Genomic DNA, 19,725 nt, shown 5'->3' with positions numbered 1-19,725 from the left:
ACAAGAGTTGCTTTTTATGTAAAAAAGTCAAGTTAACAAATAGCTTTTTTTTAAAAATTGAATCTTTTATAGTAGAGACATTTTCCTAGAGAAAAATCAAGTCAACAAAAAGTCAAATTTGAGTGCTCTTTTATAGCACAAAATCTGTTTCAGACCATTTTAGGACTTGGAAAATTTTTGAAAATTTTTCCTCAAAAATTTGAAATTTTTGGGTGTTTCGACCCCCATACTGCATAAGTGAAAAAAGTGAAGTCAACAAAAAATCACTTCTGAGTGCTCTTTCATAGCGCAAAATCCATTTCAGACCATTTTAAGACTTTGAAAAACTTTGAAAAATTTTCGAAAAAATTTTTCAAATTTTTCAAATTTTTTCAAGTATGCCTCTCATGGTCTCAAAGATAAAAAAAATTAAAGTTACTACAACAGGCTATAACCATAGTCTAAGCACTCAGTACTACGCATTCTTTCTTCTGAAATACACATTGGAGCAGCCGGTATCTGCCATGTTACTGGAGGGCGGGGGGTCCGGACACCCCCCCCCCCCCTACAAGAACTCTCACCACCGAAAAACTGATTTTCTCTTAGTGAAAGCAAGTTTTTTGGTTGTTTCGCCAGTCAACTTAACCCAAGAACTTCTCTCAGGCTGGCGAAACTTAACCAAAAAACTTGCTTTCACTAAGAGAAAATCAGTTTTTCGGTGGTGAGAGTTCTTGTAGGGGGGGTCCGGACCCCCCCCCCCCTCCAGTAACATGGCAGATAGTATTACTACTATCGTCTGTATCGGAGTCCTAAGATTGCTATCGGTTGGTACTGTCTTCAGTTCATCTTGGATAAGTTCTCTTATAGAGGAGTTGTACTTCGATGCTCGTTTCAGGTAGTTGATGTTGCGTCTGGTCAAGTATTCAATCATGGTCGGTATGTTAGCTCTACTGTGTACTTCTTTCGAGGATGCCCTAAATGGTATCTCTAGTGCTGTCTTCAGTGCTTTGTTTTGTAATATTTTTAGTCTTTGTAGGAGGTAGTTTGAAGCATTGGCCCAGGCTGATGAGGCGTAGTCCATGATTGGTCTGACAGTCATCTTGTATAGTCTGATTAGGCTTTTAGAGCTGATTCCTTTAGCTTTGAGTATTTTAAGTCCGTTTATCCTGGCAAAAACTTTCTGTTCAACTTTGTTGATATGCTCTGTCCAAGTCAAGTTGTCTGAGATTTCTACACCCAAAAAGGTTGTTTTCTTGGTTGTCTCCAGTTGTGTTCCTTTGAGAGTCAGTGGTTGTTGTTTGTCTCTCTGTCTAGTGATGAGCATGAAGTGAGTCTTGTCTGGATTGAGTTTGATCTTCCACAGGTTGCAACAGTGGTCTAGTGTGTCAAGTGCTCTTTGTAGTCTTAGAGTGGCTGCTTTGCAGGTTGCATTGGTCGTGTAGAGTGCTATATCATCTGCATACTGGGAGACATTGGCGGTTGTTACTTCGGGTTTACTGACATAGATGTTGAAAAGAACTGGACTTATAACTCCTCCTTGAGGGACACCGGCACTTGGGACGAAGCTATCTGCCTGCTACAGCTTGCTGGTACACAACTTTCAGTTCTCTGTTCTTGAGGTAGTCTTTGGTCCATTTTATGATCCACATCGGAACTTTGTTCTCCTGGAGTCTGTAGAGTAGTCCCTTGTGCCACACTGCATCAAATGCTTGTTGTACGTCAAGAAAGACTGCTGCAGTTGGTCGTTTCCAGAGAGCTTCGTCAAAAGGCATATTGAGTCAGGCATAGCAGATTGTCTACAGTTGATCTCCCCGTTCTGTAAGCTCCTTGGGTGTTTCTGAATAAATCTATGTCCTCGCAGTGTCTGATCAGATGCTCCTTTACGATAATTTCGCCTAGTTTGCCAATGCAGCTCGTCAAAGAGAGGGGTTTGTAATTCTTGATGTCGGTGTGATCCTTGCCTGGTTTAGGGAGCATGCAGACTTTGGCCTTCTTCCAGCATGTTGGTATCTTTCCTCGTTTGAGCGATTCTTGAATGAGTTGGCAAAGATTCTCTACGATGTTGTCTGGCAGTTGTTTCAGGATCTTATAAGAAACTTGGTCATCGCCTGGGGCTGTGTTCTTTCTCTCAGAAATGAGTCGTCTAAGCAATTGTGGTTTTAGGTCCGTTTGCCAATGTTCTCTTGGTGTTTCATAGGCTTCTATCGCAGCTTCGTCAATAGTCCTCTCAACTACTTCATGATGTTCGCTCGCTTCAGTTGTCTCTGGTCTGTGCGTCACCATGGTCTGTTGCGGGGAATTTGCGAAGCTGTTTGCAGCCTCTTGTGTAGTCATCTTGAGTCGATTTGTGCTGTGCTGATTGTCTTTGTTGAGTCTGTGGAAGGCCTTCCAGAAGTTCCGACAGTTTTTGTCGTCATTGAGCTGTTCAATCAGTTTATTCTCTTGTTGTTGCTTCTCTAGCTTGATTGCTTTGGTCAGATGTTTTGAGACTCTGTTGAGTTCAGCTGTCAGTTCTCTCTCGTCCATGTCACTTCTTAGTCCAATTCGTCTGAGTTTCCTGACTCTCCTCTGTATTCGATGCTTGGTCTTGATTAGATTGGCTATTTCTTTGTTGGAGCTTCGTCGTTGAGGTCTGAGGCAGTCGTCATAGCAGCGCTTGATGTGAGTTGCCAGCTCTATCGCCTTCTCATCTAGTTCATCTGTGCTGTTAGTGAAATTTGCCACTTTCCTCTTGAACTGTCTCCAATCTGGTCTAAGGTAGTTGGGTTTCGGGGCATTGATGTTGAATTGGCTTATCGTCATTAGATGATCACTTAAGGTTCCGTCTGCAGTGTGAAAAGATGCAAAGTCCGAGGCCAGGTCGATCGTGCTGAGATGGAGGTCTAGGATTGAGCCATTCTTGTGCGTTGCACTGTCGTCATTCAGTAACACAAGGCCGTCATCTAGCCGTTCCTCTAATGATCGTCCAGTTGCATTGAGGCTGTACAATTTGGGGTTGATGTATGGGCATTTGATGCTGAAGTCACCCAGTATGAGAGTTCTTCTGTTTGGGCATTGAAAGTGGTTAGGTTCGATGGCTAAGTTAGGAGAGCAGAAGATTAGTATGATATCGGTGTTAGAGTCAATGAGTCTGATGTGCAGCTTCTCGTTGGTCTTGGAGTCTGATTTTACAACATTGATGTTGATGAGCTTGAAGCTAAGTTCGCGCCTAATATAGAAGGCAGAGCCATGTCCAATATCGTCAATGCTTGCAGCTAAGATGAAGTCTTTGAGTCTTGGCGGCTGTTTCTTCTTGGTTTCATTGAAGCAGGCAATATGAGCGCCTTTGTCACTTAGTAGAGTGTCGAGTAGTCTAAGTTGGGATCTTATCCCTCTAACATTGAGTTGTAGAACAGCCAAATTATCTGCCATGTTGAGATGTGATTTTGTGGCTGGCGAAGTACTGTTTGAATTCATTCACTTTTCCGTCAAACTGAGAGCTGCTGATCTTCTGTCCTGTGATGAATTTTAGAGCTTGCATTATGTTTATCTTCTTTAGTGAGGAGTCTAGTGTACACAGTATGAGGGCTGCGAGGGTCATGTAGTTTCTGAGACGGCTGTATTCGATTGAACTTGTCTTTATGGTCAGCTGGGCTGCTTGGTCTTCTAAAGTCTTTACTCTCTGAATGAGTTTGTCTTCGATGTTGCTGAGTCTCTCATTTAATATCTCTAGCATAATCTCTATCTTCGAGACAGCGGTTGCGGTTACTGGTTGGCTCTTCTTGACTGCTTGAGCATAGCTGATTGACTTTGCCCCCTGGTACTTTGCACATCCTCGGTAGTTGGAGGAGTGGTTTTCTCCACAGTTTGGGCACTTTCTCACTTGTCCAGCTTGTGCGCAGTCTTTTGCAAGATGCTCGCCTCCACATCTTCGACACTTTAGGCTGTTACAGCATTCATGGCTCCTGTGTCCAAACTCGAGGCACTTGAAACATTGGATCACTTGAGGCTCTTGTCTTGATTTCTCACATCTCTTGCGTTGGTTGAAGATAGAGACCCCATTTTCTACAGCTGCTCTAGCGTTGGCTTCAGAGGAGGTGAATACTCTCACTAGTCGGGTTGGGTTGTTGGTCGCTCTGCTAATAATTCTGTGCACAGTCTCAGCGTCAATGTTTTGGCTTAGTAGCTCTGTATTGATGTCATCTGTTTGAACATCGAGATCGATGTTTGTTATCACGAAGCTTGGCTTTGAGTCGTTGGTGGTCATAGTGCTCAGTCTAACTTTGCTGGTGGGGAAGGCTGCAGTAACTTTGCTCGGGGTGATTGTCTTTGCTATGTCAGTGGTCTTTGGTTTTATGGAGAAGCCTTTGCCGTTCTTGGAGGTCCTTAGTTCTCCATAGTTCTGGCAGTTGGTAAGGGCAATCATCGTGAGGTTGAAGTCTTTGAGGCTCGGTACTGGTGTGTCAAAGGAGAAGTAGACCACTTTGGGTTTGTCAGTTGTTTTTCGGACTTTGGAACTCGTTCGGGGACCACTGTCTTGTGCTTTTCTCTTGGTTCCTTGTTGACTGACTGAGCTCATGTTGGTCAAGGGAGTCGTGGTTAGGCTCTGGTTGGCTTCTGAGCAGTTCACTGTGTTGTTGTTCATCGAGCTGTTGGGGAGGAAGGGTCGAGCGAGGGGGTTTCGGTGTGCCATTGATACGGGAGGATTTAGCAGGAGGAGTCGTGTACTGGGGGCTCGTTGTTCAGTGGCTAGTGAGAGAGGCACTTCCAGGCGGTGCTTCTGGTCTTCACCCACTATGTGGGCCGAGTTGTCTTCTTGCACCCTCTTCGTCTGGGATCGCGGCGTCTTGCACTCTCTTTGTCTGGGATCGCGGCGTCTTGCACTATCTTCGTCTTGGATCGCGGCGTCTAGCACTTTCTTAGATCGTCCTCGCGGCGTCTTGCTCGGTCCCCCTCTCACTAAGCGTGAAACTAGCAGCTTACCTCCTATCTATAGGCCGTAGTGCTAGAATCAAGTCCTCAGCTCAGGACGGCCAAGATCGGGATTCCTTTGCTTTAGACTAGGGCTTAGTGCTCGAGGGAATTCTTCTTGGTACGGTACACCAGGGAGCTTGCAGGTCGACTGAGCTAGCTCGAGCTTTCCTGAAAAGGATGCTCAGGGGGCGAGTGTTGCGTTCTTGAGAGTACGCCAACCCTTTGGTGTCTAAACATGGGCTTGTGCTCTCGACGGAACCGAAGTGCAAGTGGTACCGCCAACACTCTAACTTATAGCACCAGGTACTCTTGACTTAGTGCGAGCTAGCTCAGGAGTAATTGCTTTGGTGCCCGGGTTGTCCCGCGTAGACTCAGCCTCTACTCCCGCGTAGTGTACATTGGCAGCGCATTTCTGGCAGGGAGCCTTTGGGAGGGGGGGGGTGGCGCGCAACTAAAGCCTCGCCTCTTAGAAAAGAGACTAAGAGATTAACTAAGTCGGCTTATCGTCGTTGCTGAGAAAGTGTAATACTGCGTACTCTTCATCTAGCTCCTCATCTGTCGTTAAATGGTTGCTAAAACACTTTATATGAGAGAAAACTTGTTATCATTGTATAAAAAAGATTTACAAAGAAACTGGTAAAAAATAAATGTTCTTGTCATATGCTTCCAACGACCGAAAACCAACTCAACACAAGCAATACGAAAAATTAGAAGTGAAAAAATTATGAATAAAAACGAAACAACTCAAATTGTTTTTCGACTTGCAAAGTTTTGCGGAGAAATTAGAACATAGATTGTCGTTATAGAATGCAAATTCTGATGTGCTGGAAATCAAGCAAATTTGAATAGTCAAAAATGAAAGGGTGTTGAGCCAGATTGACAGCCTATCAAGACAAACTTCGGTCGTCCGATTGCAGCAAAAAAAATTAAGCATAAAAATAGATTATAAGAAAATTGCGCAGAAAAGCCTTCTAATTGCCTCTTCGTTCTCAAGAATTAAACATCTTTTTCCCGCTAAGTGATCCACTAGACTAAATTATAGACTGGATGCAAACTTGTGATGTAACTTTTCGCTCCAGTACAAAAATTCCCATTGACGCGGCATCAGCGGAAATCAAAAGAACAGTTTTTCTGCTCCAATGCGACTCAACTTCCAAATTCACACACTCATAAAGAACAAATATCCAAAGCAGATGCTCTTAGCAGAATAGAGTTTGACTGACGGAACTCAAACAATGATGAGTCTGCTTCCCATTCAATAATGTATAATCCACCTAATGTCTTTTCGTGACACAAATAAGCATCAAACGCGTTTTTAGTCGTAATAAACAACTATCTTTTTTCAAGATGAGACAAAAAAGGAGCTCCGATTGAAAACATTCCACAGAAGCTTGAAAATTGTTCAAAAATGACAAATTTGGGTGACCAGTCATAATGAAATAATTTTCTTTCCATTCTTTTGACAAAAATTCTTGCTCCCCTAGTTGAAAAGACTGAACAAAAACGACGCAAGAAATGTTCGGTATGCTCGGTTTTCTACGTAAATGGTCGGCATGTTCGGTTTGTTCGGTATATTCGAATTCAAATGTAAGAAATTGTCCGTATGTTTAGTCTAGAACGTAAGAAAGCTTCGGAATGTTCGGTTCAGCCAGACGCGGTATATTTGATTTCAAACGTAAGAAATTGTCGGTAAGTTCGGTCTGGAACGTAAAAAAGGTTCAGTATGTTCGGTTTTGCAAGATTTGGTATGTTCAATCTGGAACTTAAGAGAGATTCGTTATGTTAGATATAGGTCGAGTTGTTACATTTGTTTAATAGACGTAATAAACGTTTGCTGTTTTTGGTTGAATAACTGAGTTTGATTGACAACAGAGGAACCCTTCAGTATGTTGTTCTTACGCTTAAAAACGACAATACCGATGCTTTCTTACGTTTAAAAACCGACGATGCCGATGCTTTCTTACATTTAATAAACGACGATACCGAATCTGTCTTATTTCTTAGAACGACTATCCTGAGTGTGTCTTACGTATGAAAACGACGATACCAACGAAAAAATCTTAAGGGCTTTTGTCGGTTTGGCTAGAAAAAAAACGACTATACCGACGGCTTCGTACGTTTTCTAACCGAAGATGTCTCAACTAGGGTAACCTAGGACTCTAGAGTAAGCACATGAGACATATAGCCCATCGAAAATCTGGAAACAATAACAGTAACAAAGGGAGTTTGTTGGTCCGCCATTACTCATACGTTGGACAATTTATAAAATATAAAACAAGGAGGCTCGGTAACGTGCGTGCGCACATTAAGTTCCGACCCCGCTCATCTACATTTTTCACTTAATTGTCTACCAAATGAGGAAGAGATAAAAAAAATTAACATATCAACATATCGTTCAACAAACTACTAAAAGAATAAAACAATCTACTCTAGAGGGCCTATGAGACATGTGGCTACCATAATATGGCTACCAGAAAAGACGAAAATAAAATCAAAGAGTTACAAATATTTTCGTGCAAATTTTGTGTTTTTGCCTGTATTTGTTGTTCTTTTGTAGTCGTATGACATACCCTATATATTGAAAGGCCTCAGTCGCCTCAAAACTCGTCCATTTTTTGAAAACCACTAATAACCAAATCGAAAGGGCATCAAAAAAAATGTATTCTAAGAAGATTCCCCGGTACTTTTGGAACAAAATATGGGATTTTTCTCAATGCGACTTGGCAACAAGTCGACTAGAAATGAGCAAAAGCGGTAAAAGTTTTTTAAAACATTGCTTTTTATTAAAAAAGAACTAAATTTGAACTGATTAGAAAATTACGCATCAAATGAAATCATTGAGAGAATCTTTTATACCTCAATAGGGAGCGACTGGGGCCAATCAAAGTCCAGGGTATGTTATACGACTACAAAAAAAACGACAAATACAGGCAAAAACGAAAAATTTGCACGAAAAATTATGCACGAAAACGATGTCCCCCCAATCAATTAAATATCAAACTGATTACTAAAAACAAACCAAAAATGTTTGTTTGCATTTTTGCGGATGACACATTTGTAAATCAAATGACGCCCATTATTGTGATACTGTGAAAAGAAAACAAAAACCTACAAAAAAGGGGCAAATTTGCGAAAATCAGGAAAAATGGTTATATGAAAACTGGTTGTTCCAAGAAAAAAGACCATTTGAGGAAAATAAAACCAATATGAAGATCAAATTGTATTTCAAAAGATAAATGATGTGAATTGTATATAGAGATGCTTAGCTACAATTTAACAAAAATAAAATTGGCAGATCTCAAAAATCTATCTTTTTTTTAAAAACAAATATTTTCAAAATTCATATCCAACAAAATCTTTCGACTAAAAGAGTAGACAGTTTGTCTTGCAACTACTCGGAAAACTAATTGCAACTGTTATTAATGAGACTAAGTTATAAGATTATAAAATAACGTTAAATACAAACTGAACTAAAAAGTTTCACAAACATCTTTACTAAACCACAGTTTTGAAACCATTAAATTTACAAGATATTTACCGCGCGAATACAAAATCTTCATTGGGTCTCCTTTGATCATCATAACATCTTTTTGTAATACGACTATCACAAAGTGACAACAAAAAGAACCACAAAGCTGATAAGTATCTAAACTTAACAAAATTCGACTGAAACAAATTGTCTAAGCACTGAAGACATCATTTAAGAAGTTAAACCAACAGAAAAATTATTCTTTGATTCAACAAAACATTAAAAAGAGCTCTAAATACTGAGGCTAATTTAAGAAAATGATGCAACATTGTAAAATACGAAAAAAACGCTAACCAGAACAAATAGGGATAAGTTGAAGAATATAATAACTCTTTTTTTAGAAACTTTATTTGTACGTCAAAACAACCATTATTTATTTATCGATATCAGTTATTTAAGTTCACTTATTGATCTATAGTTGGCTACTGAGACCTTTCATTACACAATAATTGGCATATGACAACAAAAATTAACCACAAGTATAAGGCGAAAATATATAATTCTACCAATTTCTGCGAGAGAACGGTGTCGCAGTCCTTCAAACCATGTGTTATGAAATTAAAAATTTTGTTCAGTTTCAACTGTGGTAAAGTTTTTTCAGTTAGATTGTTAAATAATGTGACAATATACAAAAGAAAAAAAAACAGCAAAAAAGAGCAATTATGCACAAAAATCAGAACACTTTGTATGAAAACTCGTAGTACCAAAAGCAAGAAAACCTTCTTATAAAACAATCGGCCAAAAAATTAATTTTTATTCTACAGGGAGGAAAGCATGACCTGTACTTACTGAGAAGAAGAAAAATATTGACTAAAAGAAAATAAAAAAGTGACAAATTCAAAAAATCACAGAAATTTTCTTAAAACAATTACATTCAATAACATAAGAGACATTAGGTAACAACCGAATGAATAGAAAAGGTTCACTTGCACTTCTTGAGGAAGAATTTTAGATATTTGAGTGGTTAATCTTAAATATCAGACTGCCCAAAAGAATAACAATTGAAAGCAAAAGACAAGAATTCAGTTAAATTTTACTAAACCTCTTCCTCAAAGCCGTAAATTGGAGCTGTCATTAACGAAGCCGCGAATAAAAAATTATCAGTAATTATCATTAAAAACAGGCAGTATCGAAATAAAAACCGAAAAATATCTGATTCTAAGAGTCTATGATAATATCAAACTTCTCCCTGATTTTGTCGCGCGCCCAGCAAACTAACCAAGTGTTCCAAGTATTTGCGAAATAGACCAATTGTTGAGTGGAATTCTTCAAATATTGTTAAAAATATGCGTTTCGTATAATTAACGAGTTAAATCTGCATAAAATGGCAAAGTTTTAATTCCAGAATTCTTGCATACGGCGCCTAATTGCAACTAGCGCCGTTTTTGTGATTAGGGAGTCTGTGTTAAGGTTGCCAGGTCACTAAGTGGAACAAAATGGACCAAATAAGCATATTTGTGCCATTTTTGGTAAAAAAGTTTGAATTTTAATTATTTTAGCCAAAAAAAAACTTCAATCAAACAATTCAGCAACGCTCTTCTATCTCTAACGGTAACAAAAACGGTAATAAAAATTTGAACTTATTTTGAATATTATTAGCGAAATTGAGCCAAATTTGCAAAAATTACTGAAAATCTGAACAAAAAAGTCGCATGTTCACCAAAACTCTAAACACCGATTACTCCCTGTAAAGCACGAAAATCGAAAAAATCTTTTTAACTCCGTATTCTAAGCTGGATGGGCTTCTACCTTGTTTTCGGTAGCTAACCCATGATTGAAGAAAATTAATAGCTATCAAGTCCTTCAACACACTACTGAGTTTCCATGACATGGCACACCAACGTTAGAAGGCACGAACCTACGACTGCATGTGCCACTCGAAGCTAAGTTCAAAACCCCACCTTGGTTGGAAGTCATTAAAAAGTCTAAAAGTGTATAATAACTGAGTTTTTAAGGAAGAGTGGACCCCCAACACCCTTTTTGACAAACAGCATCCCCACCAAGACCCCGGTGTACCCCAAGCCATTGTGGTCAACGAGATTCTCCACCCAGGCCCCGGTGGACCCCCCACCATTGTTATCAAATAGAATCCCCAACCAGGCGACGGTGGAACCCCCTGCCATTTCAGTCAACGAGCTTCCCAACCCAGACCCCGGTAGACACCCAGCCATTGTTGTCAAAGAAATTCCCCAACCAGGCGACGGTGCAACCCCCCGCCAGATCGGTCAACGAGCTTCCCCACCCAGAAACCGGTGGACCCCCAATCATTGTTGTCAACGAGATTCCCCACCCAGGCGTCGGTGGAATCCCCAGCCAAATCGGTCAACGAGCTTCCCCACCCAGGCCTCGGTGGACCCAAAGCCATTGTGGTCAACGAGATTCCCCACCCAGACACCGGTGGACATCCCACCATTGTGATCAAAGAGATTCCCCACCCAGGCGATGGTGGAACCCCCTGCCATTTAAGTCAACGAGCTTCCCAAACCAGACCCCGTTGGACACCCAGCCATTGTGGTCAACGAGATTCCCCACGCAGGTGACGGTGGAACCCCCAGCCAAATCGGTCAACGAGCTTCCCCACCCAGATTCCGGTGGACCCCCAATCATTGTGGTCATTGAGATTCCCCTACCAGGCGATGATGGAACCCTCAGCCAAATCGGTCAACGAGCTTCCCCACCCAGACCCCGGTGGACCCCCAATCATTGTGGTCAACGAGATTCCCAACCAAGGCGTCGGTGGAACTCCCTGCCATTTCGATCAACCAGCTTCCCCGCCCAGAACCCGGTGGATCCCCGGCCATTCCATTCTGGTCTTCACGATTCCCCACCAGCAGCCACTAACCAGCAGAAGCGTTAGGCAGCATTGTTCCTGGCTAACCAGGATTACTAGCAGCAGCAATGAACGAGAAGCGGCATCCCAAACGCAGTTTTTTTCCTGGCTAACCGGAATTCCTCAAGGTCAGCACCACCGAACCACGAACGGCATCCCCCAGCCTAGTTTTATCTCCTGGCCAACCAGATTCACCACCATCATTTGCCAACCAGCGGCAGCATTCCACAGCAGTTTTCCTGGCTCACCAGGATTCCCAGCAGCAGCAACCAACTACAAACGGTATCCCCCAAACTCGTTTTCTCTCCTGCCCAACCAGGATTCCCCGCCATTAGCTACCAACCAGCAAGAGCGTTCTGCAGCAGTTTTCCTGGCTATCCAGGAATCCCAGCAGCAGCAAACAACGACAAGCGGCATTGTCCAGCCTAGTTTTTCCTGGCCAACCAGGATTCCCCACCAGCAGCAGCGTTCTACAGCAGGTTTCCAGGAATCCCAGCAGCAGCAATCAACGACAAGCGGCTTTCCCCAGCCTAGATTTTCCTGGCCAACCAGGATTCCTCAGCAGCAGCTACCAACCAGCAGCAGCGCTCTGCGGCAGTTTTCCTCGCGGACCAGGAATGCCAACCGCAGCAACCAACGACAAGCGGCATTCCCCAGCCTAGTTTTTTCTGGCCAACCAGGATTCCCCACCAGCAGCTACCAACCAGCAGCAGCGTTCTGCATCAGTTTCCTGACTAGCCAGGATTCCCAGCAGCAGCTACCAACCAGCAGCTGATTTTCGCAGCCACTTTCTTGGCCAACCAGGTCCCCAGTTACGTCAACCAGCGAGCATCGGTTTCTGAAATTCAGTCTCCTGGCCAACTGGAATCCCGAGCAACAACAACTTGGATCCACTTCACTTGAGCACCCAGATTTTTTCCTCAGATCATAACTCACATATTGTGTTGATACCCATTAATTGCATGTGACATGCAATATCATCTTTTCAAATCTGCAGAAACGAAGTTTAGTTTAATCACAGATTCAAAGGGAAGACATTACGAATCCGTAAACCTGAACATCTTATCTCCTCCCGGCGCAACCATCAAAGACGTATATACATTCGTTCCCCTTATCTATCAATACTCCAGAATTATACTTTTTAATGGAGGTAACGACTGGTATAACGGCGGCAAACCTTCAGACAAAATGAATACTGACATTGCAAATCAGTTAATTGAACTCTCAAATTTTTTATCCGAAAAAACCGAAGAACTTTTTTGATAGGAATACAAGAACGTAACGAAAACAAACAGCCTTAAACAAAATCCTCGAGAAAATGTCTCACAGAACTCGTTCTCACAAAACCCTGGTCAACAGGAGATACAGAGGAATCAGTCAGCATACATCAGGTGCAAAATACTTCAGTCCTGAAGATCATCTTCACCTCGACGAATCTGGTCGCTCAAACCTTCACCACCTAATCAATTAAAAAGTTCTTCCCAAGGGTTACAATGTAACGTTGAACAACAGTGGCCATAGCAAAGTTTCCGAATGCAAACGGATTTCATGTAATTTCATCTGTTGAACTTTTTAGTTCTTACTTCAACCTAAGTCTTTTCAAATTCTGATTCTCTTAAGTGTTCACAAGACACAGTGATGTGCCAATTCAACTACTTGAAAGCTTACCTTTTAATTTATGAATATCTCTACTAACTGTCCCCAGGTTCCGTGAGGTGCCATCGATCAGCTGGTAGAGACAACTTTGTCTTCTAACTGTCCCCAGGTTCCATGAGGTGCCGCGGGTCAGTTAGCACGACAAGTCTCCTAAATTTAAAGGATCTCATATATTATCCAACTAACTAGTTGAAAAATTCCTATGACCCAACATATCAACATCAAACAGTCAGTGAGAGATAGAGCAAACTGACACAGCGTCAAATATTGAGCAGAACATCCGTTTCCGTCGATCAAAGAAAAACCTTTACTAACTGACTTCAATATGTAAAAATTCATCATGCCTGCCAAAACCGTTGAAAGTTGGCGGAGCTTTCACAAATACTGCGTTTCAAGCATAAACAACCTAATCGAAGACATTTCAACCGATGAGAACCTGCTATACTGCGAGTCCTTAGAAGGAGAAAAGGAAATTCAACAGTTACTATCTGAATTAGAGAAGAATAATGAGTTTCTCCTAATCAAACTAGACAAGTTGCAACACTGTCAATTTTCAGGTGAGACGTTACCAGTCAAGCGCGACTCACACAGAAAACTTAATATGGTTAGAAGAAAGTTCAAAGTCAGTTGTGATCTTGTCAACAATTAAGCAGATACAGAAACAAAACTGCTAACAAGGATCCAACAACAAACACAACGAAGCGAATCAGAACAAAGAAAGATTCCTCACGAAACCTTATCAGCTTCCACATGCATCACACTTATTTCAAATCAACCAACAGCGTTTCGAAATCTAGGCAATTCAAACCTGCCCTACCATGCAACAAGTACCAGAAATTTATTTGACCAAAATACTTTTCCACATCAACATCAATCATCCTTTAGTCTGGCAAACAGTCAGAGCCACACACAAAGGCAACAAAATATCACTACCCCAATCTCATCAGCAAGCCTCCCAACACTAAAACTTGACCCTAAGGTTTTGACAACTTTAGCATCTTTATAAACGACTTGGTAAATACTTTTACACGCCAACAAAATTGTGTCCTTGAAAACTCCCGCAAAATTGTCAATGATGAAAATAAACAAACGTGATAATAACAATGATTTGATTCAGTAGCAAAGCCATGATTGAAGAAAATTGATAGTTATCAGTTTCTCCAACACACTACTGAGCTTCCATGACACCTTGAATGCGTTTTCACCGCTAAAAAGGAAAGGAAATGCCATGGTAAAGACAGTTAATTCCGTTTTTACAATCCAACATTTGGATTGTATTAGTGCTTTGTCTTTTTACGAGTCGTAGAAGAGTATTGGTGAAATCTTTTTTAATCCATTTTATTGGAGTGAATTTTGAAGCGGGAAATGAAAGGCGTGAAAAAATTTGGAGTGATTTGGTGCTGAACAAAACGACAGGCGGAGCGAAAACAGAGTGGTTTTCATTCAAACCGCTGTTTCTGAGAGAGCAAAAAATTGATGTATGAAGAAGTTTTCTCCAACCGAGTTAAATTTTTCTGTTCAATTGGCTTTTGAAAGCAGTTTTTTGCAAATTTTCATGTTTATGAGGTTTGGTTATAACATTGTATTAGTTTTAGGCGTGTTTTGATAGAAATTGAAGGTTTCAAAGAGTTAATTTGAGTTTAATGCTAATTTGGAGGTTTTTGATTAGATTTGCTGATTTTTAGACGTAATTTAATGATTTTTTGCCTGTTTTTTTTCTTTTAATGCTTTAAGTGGGATTTGAATAGAAAATGGTTGTAACTAAGTTTTCTGTGTATAAATCTTTTTTCCTGACAAAAATCGCGAGAAAAATTAAGAAACGTTAAATCAATTTTCTTATTGTTTTTGCAGTTTTTTTGTCAAACTCTTAAATAATTTTCTCAGCCTAATATGACTTGCCCATTTGTTCAATTTGTTTTTGAATGCCGTTTCTATTCTTCCATGATTTTTTCATTGTATTTTTGGAGGTTCAGGGTTCACAACAGTTGTTCTAGTTGTTTAGTCATAATTATGGGCAACTTTCTCCTTCGAGTTGTTTCCGGATATCTTCCCGCTATGTTTTTTTGCGATGTTTTCGCACCTTTTGTTATGACTTTGAGATACGGCTTGAACGACTTCCAAAACGAGATGAACATGTAAAACTCAGTGGACATCATTTTTCATTAGAGACCTCTAGACGCCCTTAGTATCCCTGCAATTGCTTTCAGCAGAGATGCTGCTGTGGAGGCCATAATTTAAGGTCAAAAGGTCAAGACCAAGGGTTCTGGAGACCAAAATGTTGCAATTTTTCACGTTTTTTCCGTCAATTTTCAATTTTGTTGTTGAACCGGTCTAAACTTAAATTTTATAAAGGTTGACATAGGTGTTTTTCAAGACATAATAACATTTTTGACTATTTTCAGAGCCATATATTTTGGTACTACAAATAAAACACGCAATTTTATATTAATTTTTACAATTTTTTTCGTTTTTTGAGAACTTTTTGTCTTTTTAGAGTTTTTTCAGCCCTAAATGTCAAGGAACCTCTTTTAAAGTGTGATAATAGATTACTGCATAGTTTATAGTTGTATTCGAATGGTTTTCAACCATTTAACATCACGAAATTTAGCAACTTTTTAAATTATTACTTTATTTTTTTTCAATTTTCAGTCACAAGTTTGTCATTTTATCGGCTTCTTCAGGAACGTCCTCTAGGGTTTGATAATAGGTTTTTGCACAATTTCTAGTGGCATTAAAAAACTCAAATTTTAGCCGGCTTTTTAATATAAAACTTGCACTTTCTTTGCAATCTTTAATGAAAATTTTTCAGAAGCGAGTTTTTCCGGCACCACGGGCTCAGGAACCTCCTCTAGGGTTTGACAATAAGTTACTGCATAGTAGCTAGAGATAATTGATTCGATACGTTTTTCTAATAACACAAGTTTTGGCTATTTTTTGAATTTTAAAAATATTATCATGTTCCGAATTTACCGATCTTCACAAGCCCATGGAACTTTTTAAGGCTACTAGATAGGGATACTAGATAGTCTCCGGGGACAATTAAAGTGTTCTGAAGATGATAATATTACGAATTTTAGTAGATTTTGTTAAAATTTGCAATCCTTTAAAACTTTTTGAATTTTTTTTACCATTTTCTGAGTTTAACGATATTTACTGGCGAGTGAAATTTTTTCATGTCTTGTAGATGCGTGACATGACAGAACTCCAGAAAAAATAAATGTTTTGAACATATTTTTGCGAAATTTGGAAACTCTCTTTAAAATTTGCAATTTTCAGTTTTTTTTTGAAATATTTGTCATATTTCTCGAGTTTAATCTACCCTTAGTGGATAATATCGCTTGTTTTCAAGGCTTGGTTGCAATTTAATGAGTATTTTGTATTATGTTTGCCCATCAGGTGAAAAGCTTAAAAAGTTTTAGCAATGATTGTTTTTATGTATAGATTGTTTGATTATTTTAGTTTCTCAACTTTTGAGATCGTTTTTAACTAAGATTGTTCAATTGATTTGCTGGGCAGGTTCAATAGTTCTCAGTTTTTGAGTCAATTCCTTGGATTGTATTTCAGGCCTTGTCCTGCTATGTTTTTTGTTATTTTCAACTCTATTCACTGCCTATCTAACATCACTTCTCTCCTCAACAATGCGTTGACCCCGCGTTATGTGCTATTGAATTTGCTGTCTAATAGTGAAATAAATCTGAGATATTTTTTGGTTGGCAAATTTGGCAAAAACTTTTTTAGGCAAAGACATTAAGGCGAAAATTCGACTTTAGATTTGCAGAATTCAATTTTTAGAAATTAGGCTAACTTGAGTTAAATTGTTGGAAGGCTTTAAATCAGAAACATTAGGCCAGCTGAATACTCAAAGGTGGCGGACATATATTGTTTTCACGTTACGGAGCGCGTCTCGTATCTTCAAGATACGAGACGCAAGCAAAAGATTCATTTTTTTTCTGAGGAAGTTTTGATCGATGCGGCAACTTTTCTCATAATTTTCCCCACAAGTATATAAAAATAGGTATGAATGAGCACGTGTTTTTTTCACACCTTTTTCTCCGTTGTTTATACCAAATTGTGGATCAGACGCCCCATAGGAGTAGAAAAGTAGAAGCGGTCTAATGTGGAATAATTCAAAAAGATTGAATAATTTTTATTATCGGAAGGATTAACTTTTAAACTTTTCTTCTGATTTTTAATTTTAACGCTTCAAAGTGCCATTTTTGGCAATTAACTACATTATTTTGTCAGGTGAATTTTGCAAATCAGTTTTTAAGAGTTACAAATGGTGTTCCCCTATTTTCCAAAACATCCATGTTGAGAGTTCACTTCTAATCTTTGAAAAACTTTGTTCGGTTATTCGATCTTTTGGTTAATACCTTACTCTCCGTTCCGTTAGTTTAGTAAACTTATATTAGCATCCCTGCTACTTGAGGGAGGAAACTTATTACACACTGAGCTAATTCATAGAATACAAGAAATGTTTGAAGGTTTGATCAACTTCGGTTAACAAAATACAATATTCAAAAGCTAATTAAAAAAATTATCTTTCCTGATAGGACAGATACATTTGGCGAGCACAACCTATCTTGAAATATTTTGCATTAAAAGGTGAGTGGTTCTCGCTTTTTTCCTAGAGTTAGCAGAGAAACTAACACTGAGGGAGGAGCTTTAATCTTTTCTACCCGAAGTTTTCGTTTTTAATAAAAATCAAATTGACCAATTTTTTCTTTTAACTAGTTTTTGACGTGTCAACTGAAAAATTTTCTTTCACATATCCTAACCTGTTAAAAATTTGGCGAAAAAACAAAAAGTTAAATAAATTTCATACCGAACTTTCTAATATGCTGCTTTGCTCTTTTTCTTGTACCTTAACTGCAAAAACCATGACTATGAGGTCCTCTTAAAGTTGAAAAAAAATTATATTTGTCGAGGCTGCAAGAATGTGAAATTTTTTCAATAGATTAAGTTCTCAAAATAAAAAAAAATCCATATTTTCTTTAAAATTTTCTAATAACAGTATTTTTCATTGCGTATGTATTGGAAGAACAAAAATAAAGAAAGTGATAATTGAGCCTGAAAGGACCGAATTTAACCTCTAATCTTAGCACCTATAAAAAAAAAACATTTTCATGAGTCTGATATTCAACCTTCAAAAATTTTAATCTTATGAAGGGTCCCGAATGGAGACTAACATTGAAATTCTTCATCTGTCTATATCAGTCAAGAAGAGAATCTATGTCAGATGTTTAGAGCTTACTAATGACCGAAATCTCCAAATTTAGAGGGAAAAAAGCTGTAGAGTTCTCGTTTTCCCTATACAAATTGTAATTTGATTTTGATAATGTTATATATATATATTATATATATATATATATATATATATATATATATATTATATGTATATATATATATATATATATATATATATATATATATATATATTATATATATATATATATATATGTATAATATCTGTGATAGTCATTGTCGTGCTTTGTCTGTAACCAGTTGAATTTTTTCTGAACTGATACATAACCATGTGAAGTGAGACCCCAATTGGCAAAAAAAATTTAACCAAATCTTAATTCTTTTTCACAGCTCAGAATGATTTTTGTGCTGATACCTTAACAAAATGATAAGGAAAAACGTCTGTGATATTTTATTTCTTCCTCTTTTATCAAATTATTTTAATCTGTTTCTCTATCAATAAAAAGTTCTTGTGGCGTCTTTTATCACAAGTATCTCAATAACCATCCACAGTGAAAGAACATAACAAGTCGTTTTTGAAAGAAACATGTATGCCAATCCATACATTTTTGTCGTTAATTTGTGAAATATATTCTTTCTGCTTTTTCTATCACACTAAGAAAATGTACAATTTTGTATGAATGGTAATCTGAATCTCAAGATGGAAAATGTTTTATGGGTCAGGCCATAGACTACAAGAATACGAAAAAAAACTCTTCGAATTATAAGAAATATCGCACGTTTTGGCACCTTTCAGAGAAAATTTTACAAGTAAGTTTTCTTCAAAAAATCCCAAGAATACCGTGGCTAAAAAACAAGTTTTTCTCATTTAAAAACTTTCCAATTTGAAACTAGTGGTACAAAGTCAATTATCTTCTTGATGTAGATTATATCCGCAAAGTTTAAATTTCGAGTTTGAGTTGTAGATTATATCCGCATTCTTTAAGTTTACTAAATATTCTTCATTTAAATTTTTTTCAAAAGATTTCAATTAAATAACTTTCTGCCAGATTAACTTTTGTCTAACGTTTTTTCAAAATGAATGGGATCTTTTCTTGTCTTGTGAGTAGAGACTTTAAAAAATGTTCAGTCGTTGTTTCGTGTGTGGGCTACCATCAATCGCGAGTGCCAACACGGAAAAATAAAAATAGTAAAATTACTGCTGGGATTTTAACTCTTGAAACAAATTGCAAGCCCTCTTATGAATTCAAGAAAAACTTATGCCATAGCCGTCAAATAAGTTTTTCTTGCTAAAAAAAGTTTCTGGCCTCATTATCAGTTTTTGAATTTTTTTACGATGGCACCTGGCGTGAAAAAATTTGAAACTGGAAGTTCAGATGAATAAAGACTTTATGAATGAAAAAAACTGTGGAAAACTTCTTAAATTCTAAATTTGTTGTATACGCTTTCAGGAATATCAATTAGAAAATGTCGCCTGTTATTTCGATACTTCCTGTTGTTTTTTTTTAATTTCTCCCAAGCTTTTTTAAACGTTTTCTTTTCGTTTGAATCAATGCTTTCCGTTCAAACTAAT

General features: G+C 38.5%; 1 protein-coding gene across 1 annotated transcript in view; it reads left to right on the top strand.

Annotated features, from left to right (window-relative positions):
• The first annotated feature begins 13,287 nt into the window (after positions 1–13,287).
• LOC142341255 (uncharacterized) overlaps positions 13,288–19,725 on the top strand; it is a 14,328-nt gene continuing 7,890 nt past the window's right edge. Inside the window, exon 1 of the mRNA XM_075392175.1 lies at positions 13,288–13,551. Coding sequence (XP_075248290.1) covers positions 13,288–13,551 — 264 coding nt within the window. The remainder of the gene's footprint in view (positions 13,552–19,725) is intronic.

Source organism: Convolutriloba macropyga, chromosome 6 (assembly GCF_964194025.1).
Source record: "Convolutriloba macropyga chromosome 6, txConMacr16.3, whole genome shotgun sequence".
Taxonomy (NCBI): domain Eukaryota; kingdom Metazoa; phylum Xenacoelomorpha; order Acoela; family Convolutidae; genus Convolutriloba; species Convolutriloba macropyga.
Note: the sequence above shows the minus strand (reverse complement) of the source record. Positions and strands in the feature narration are given on the sequence as shown.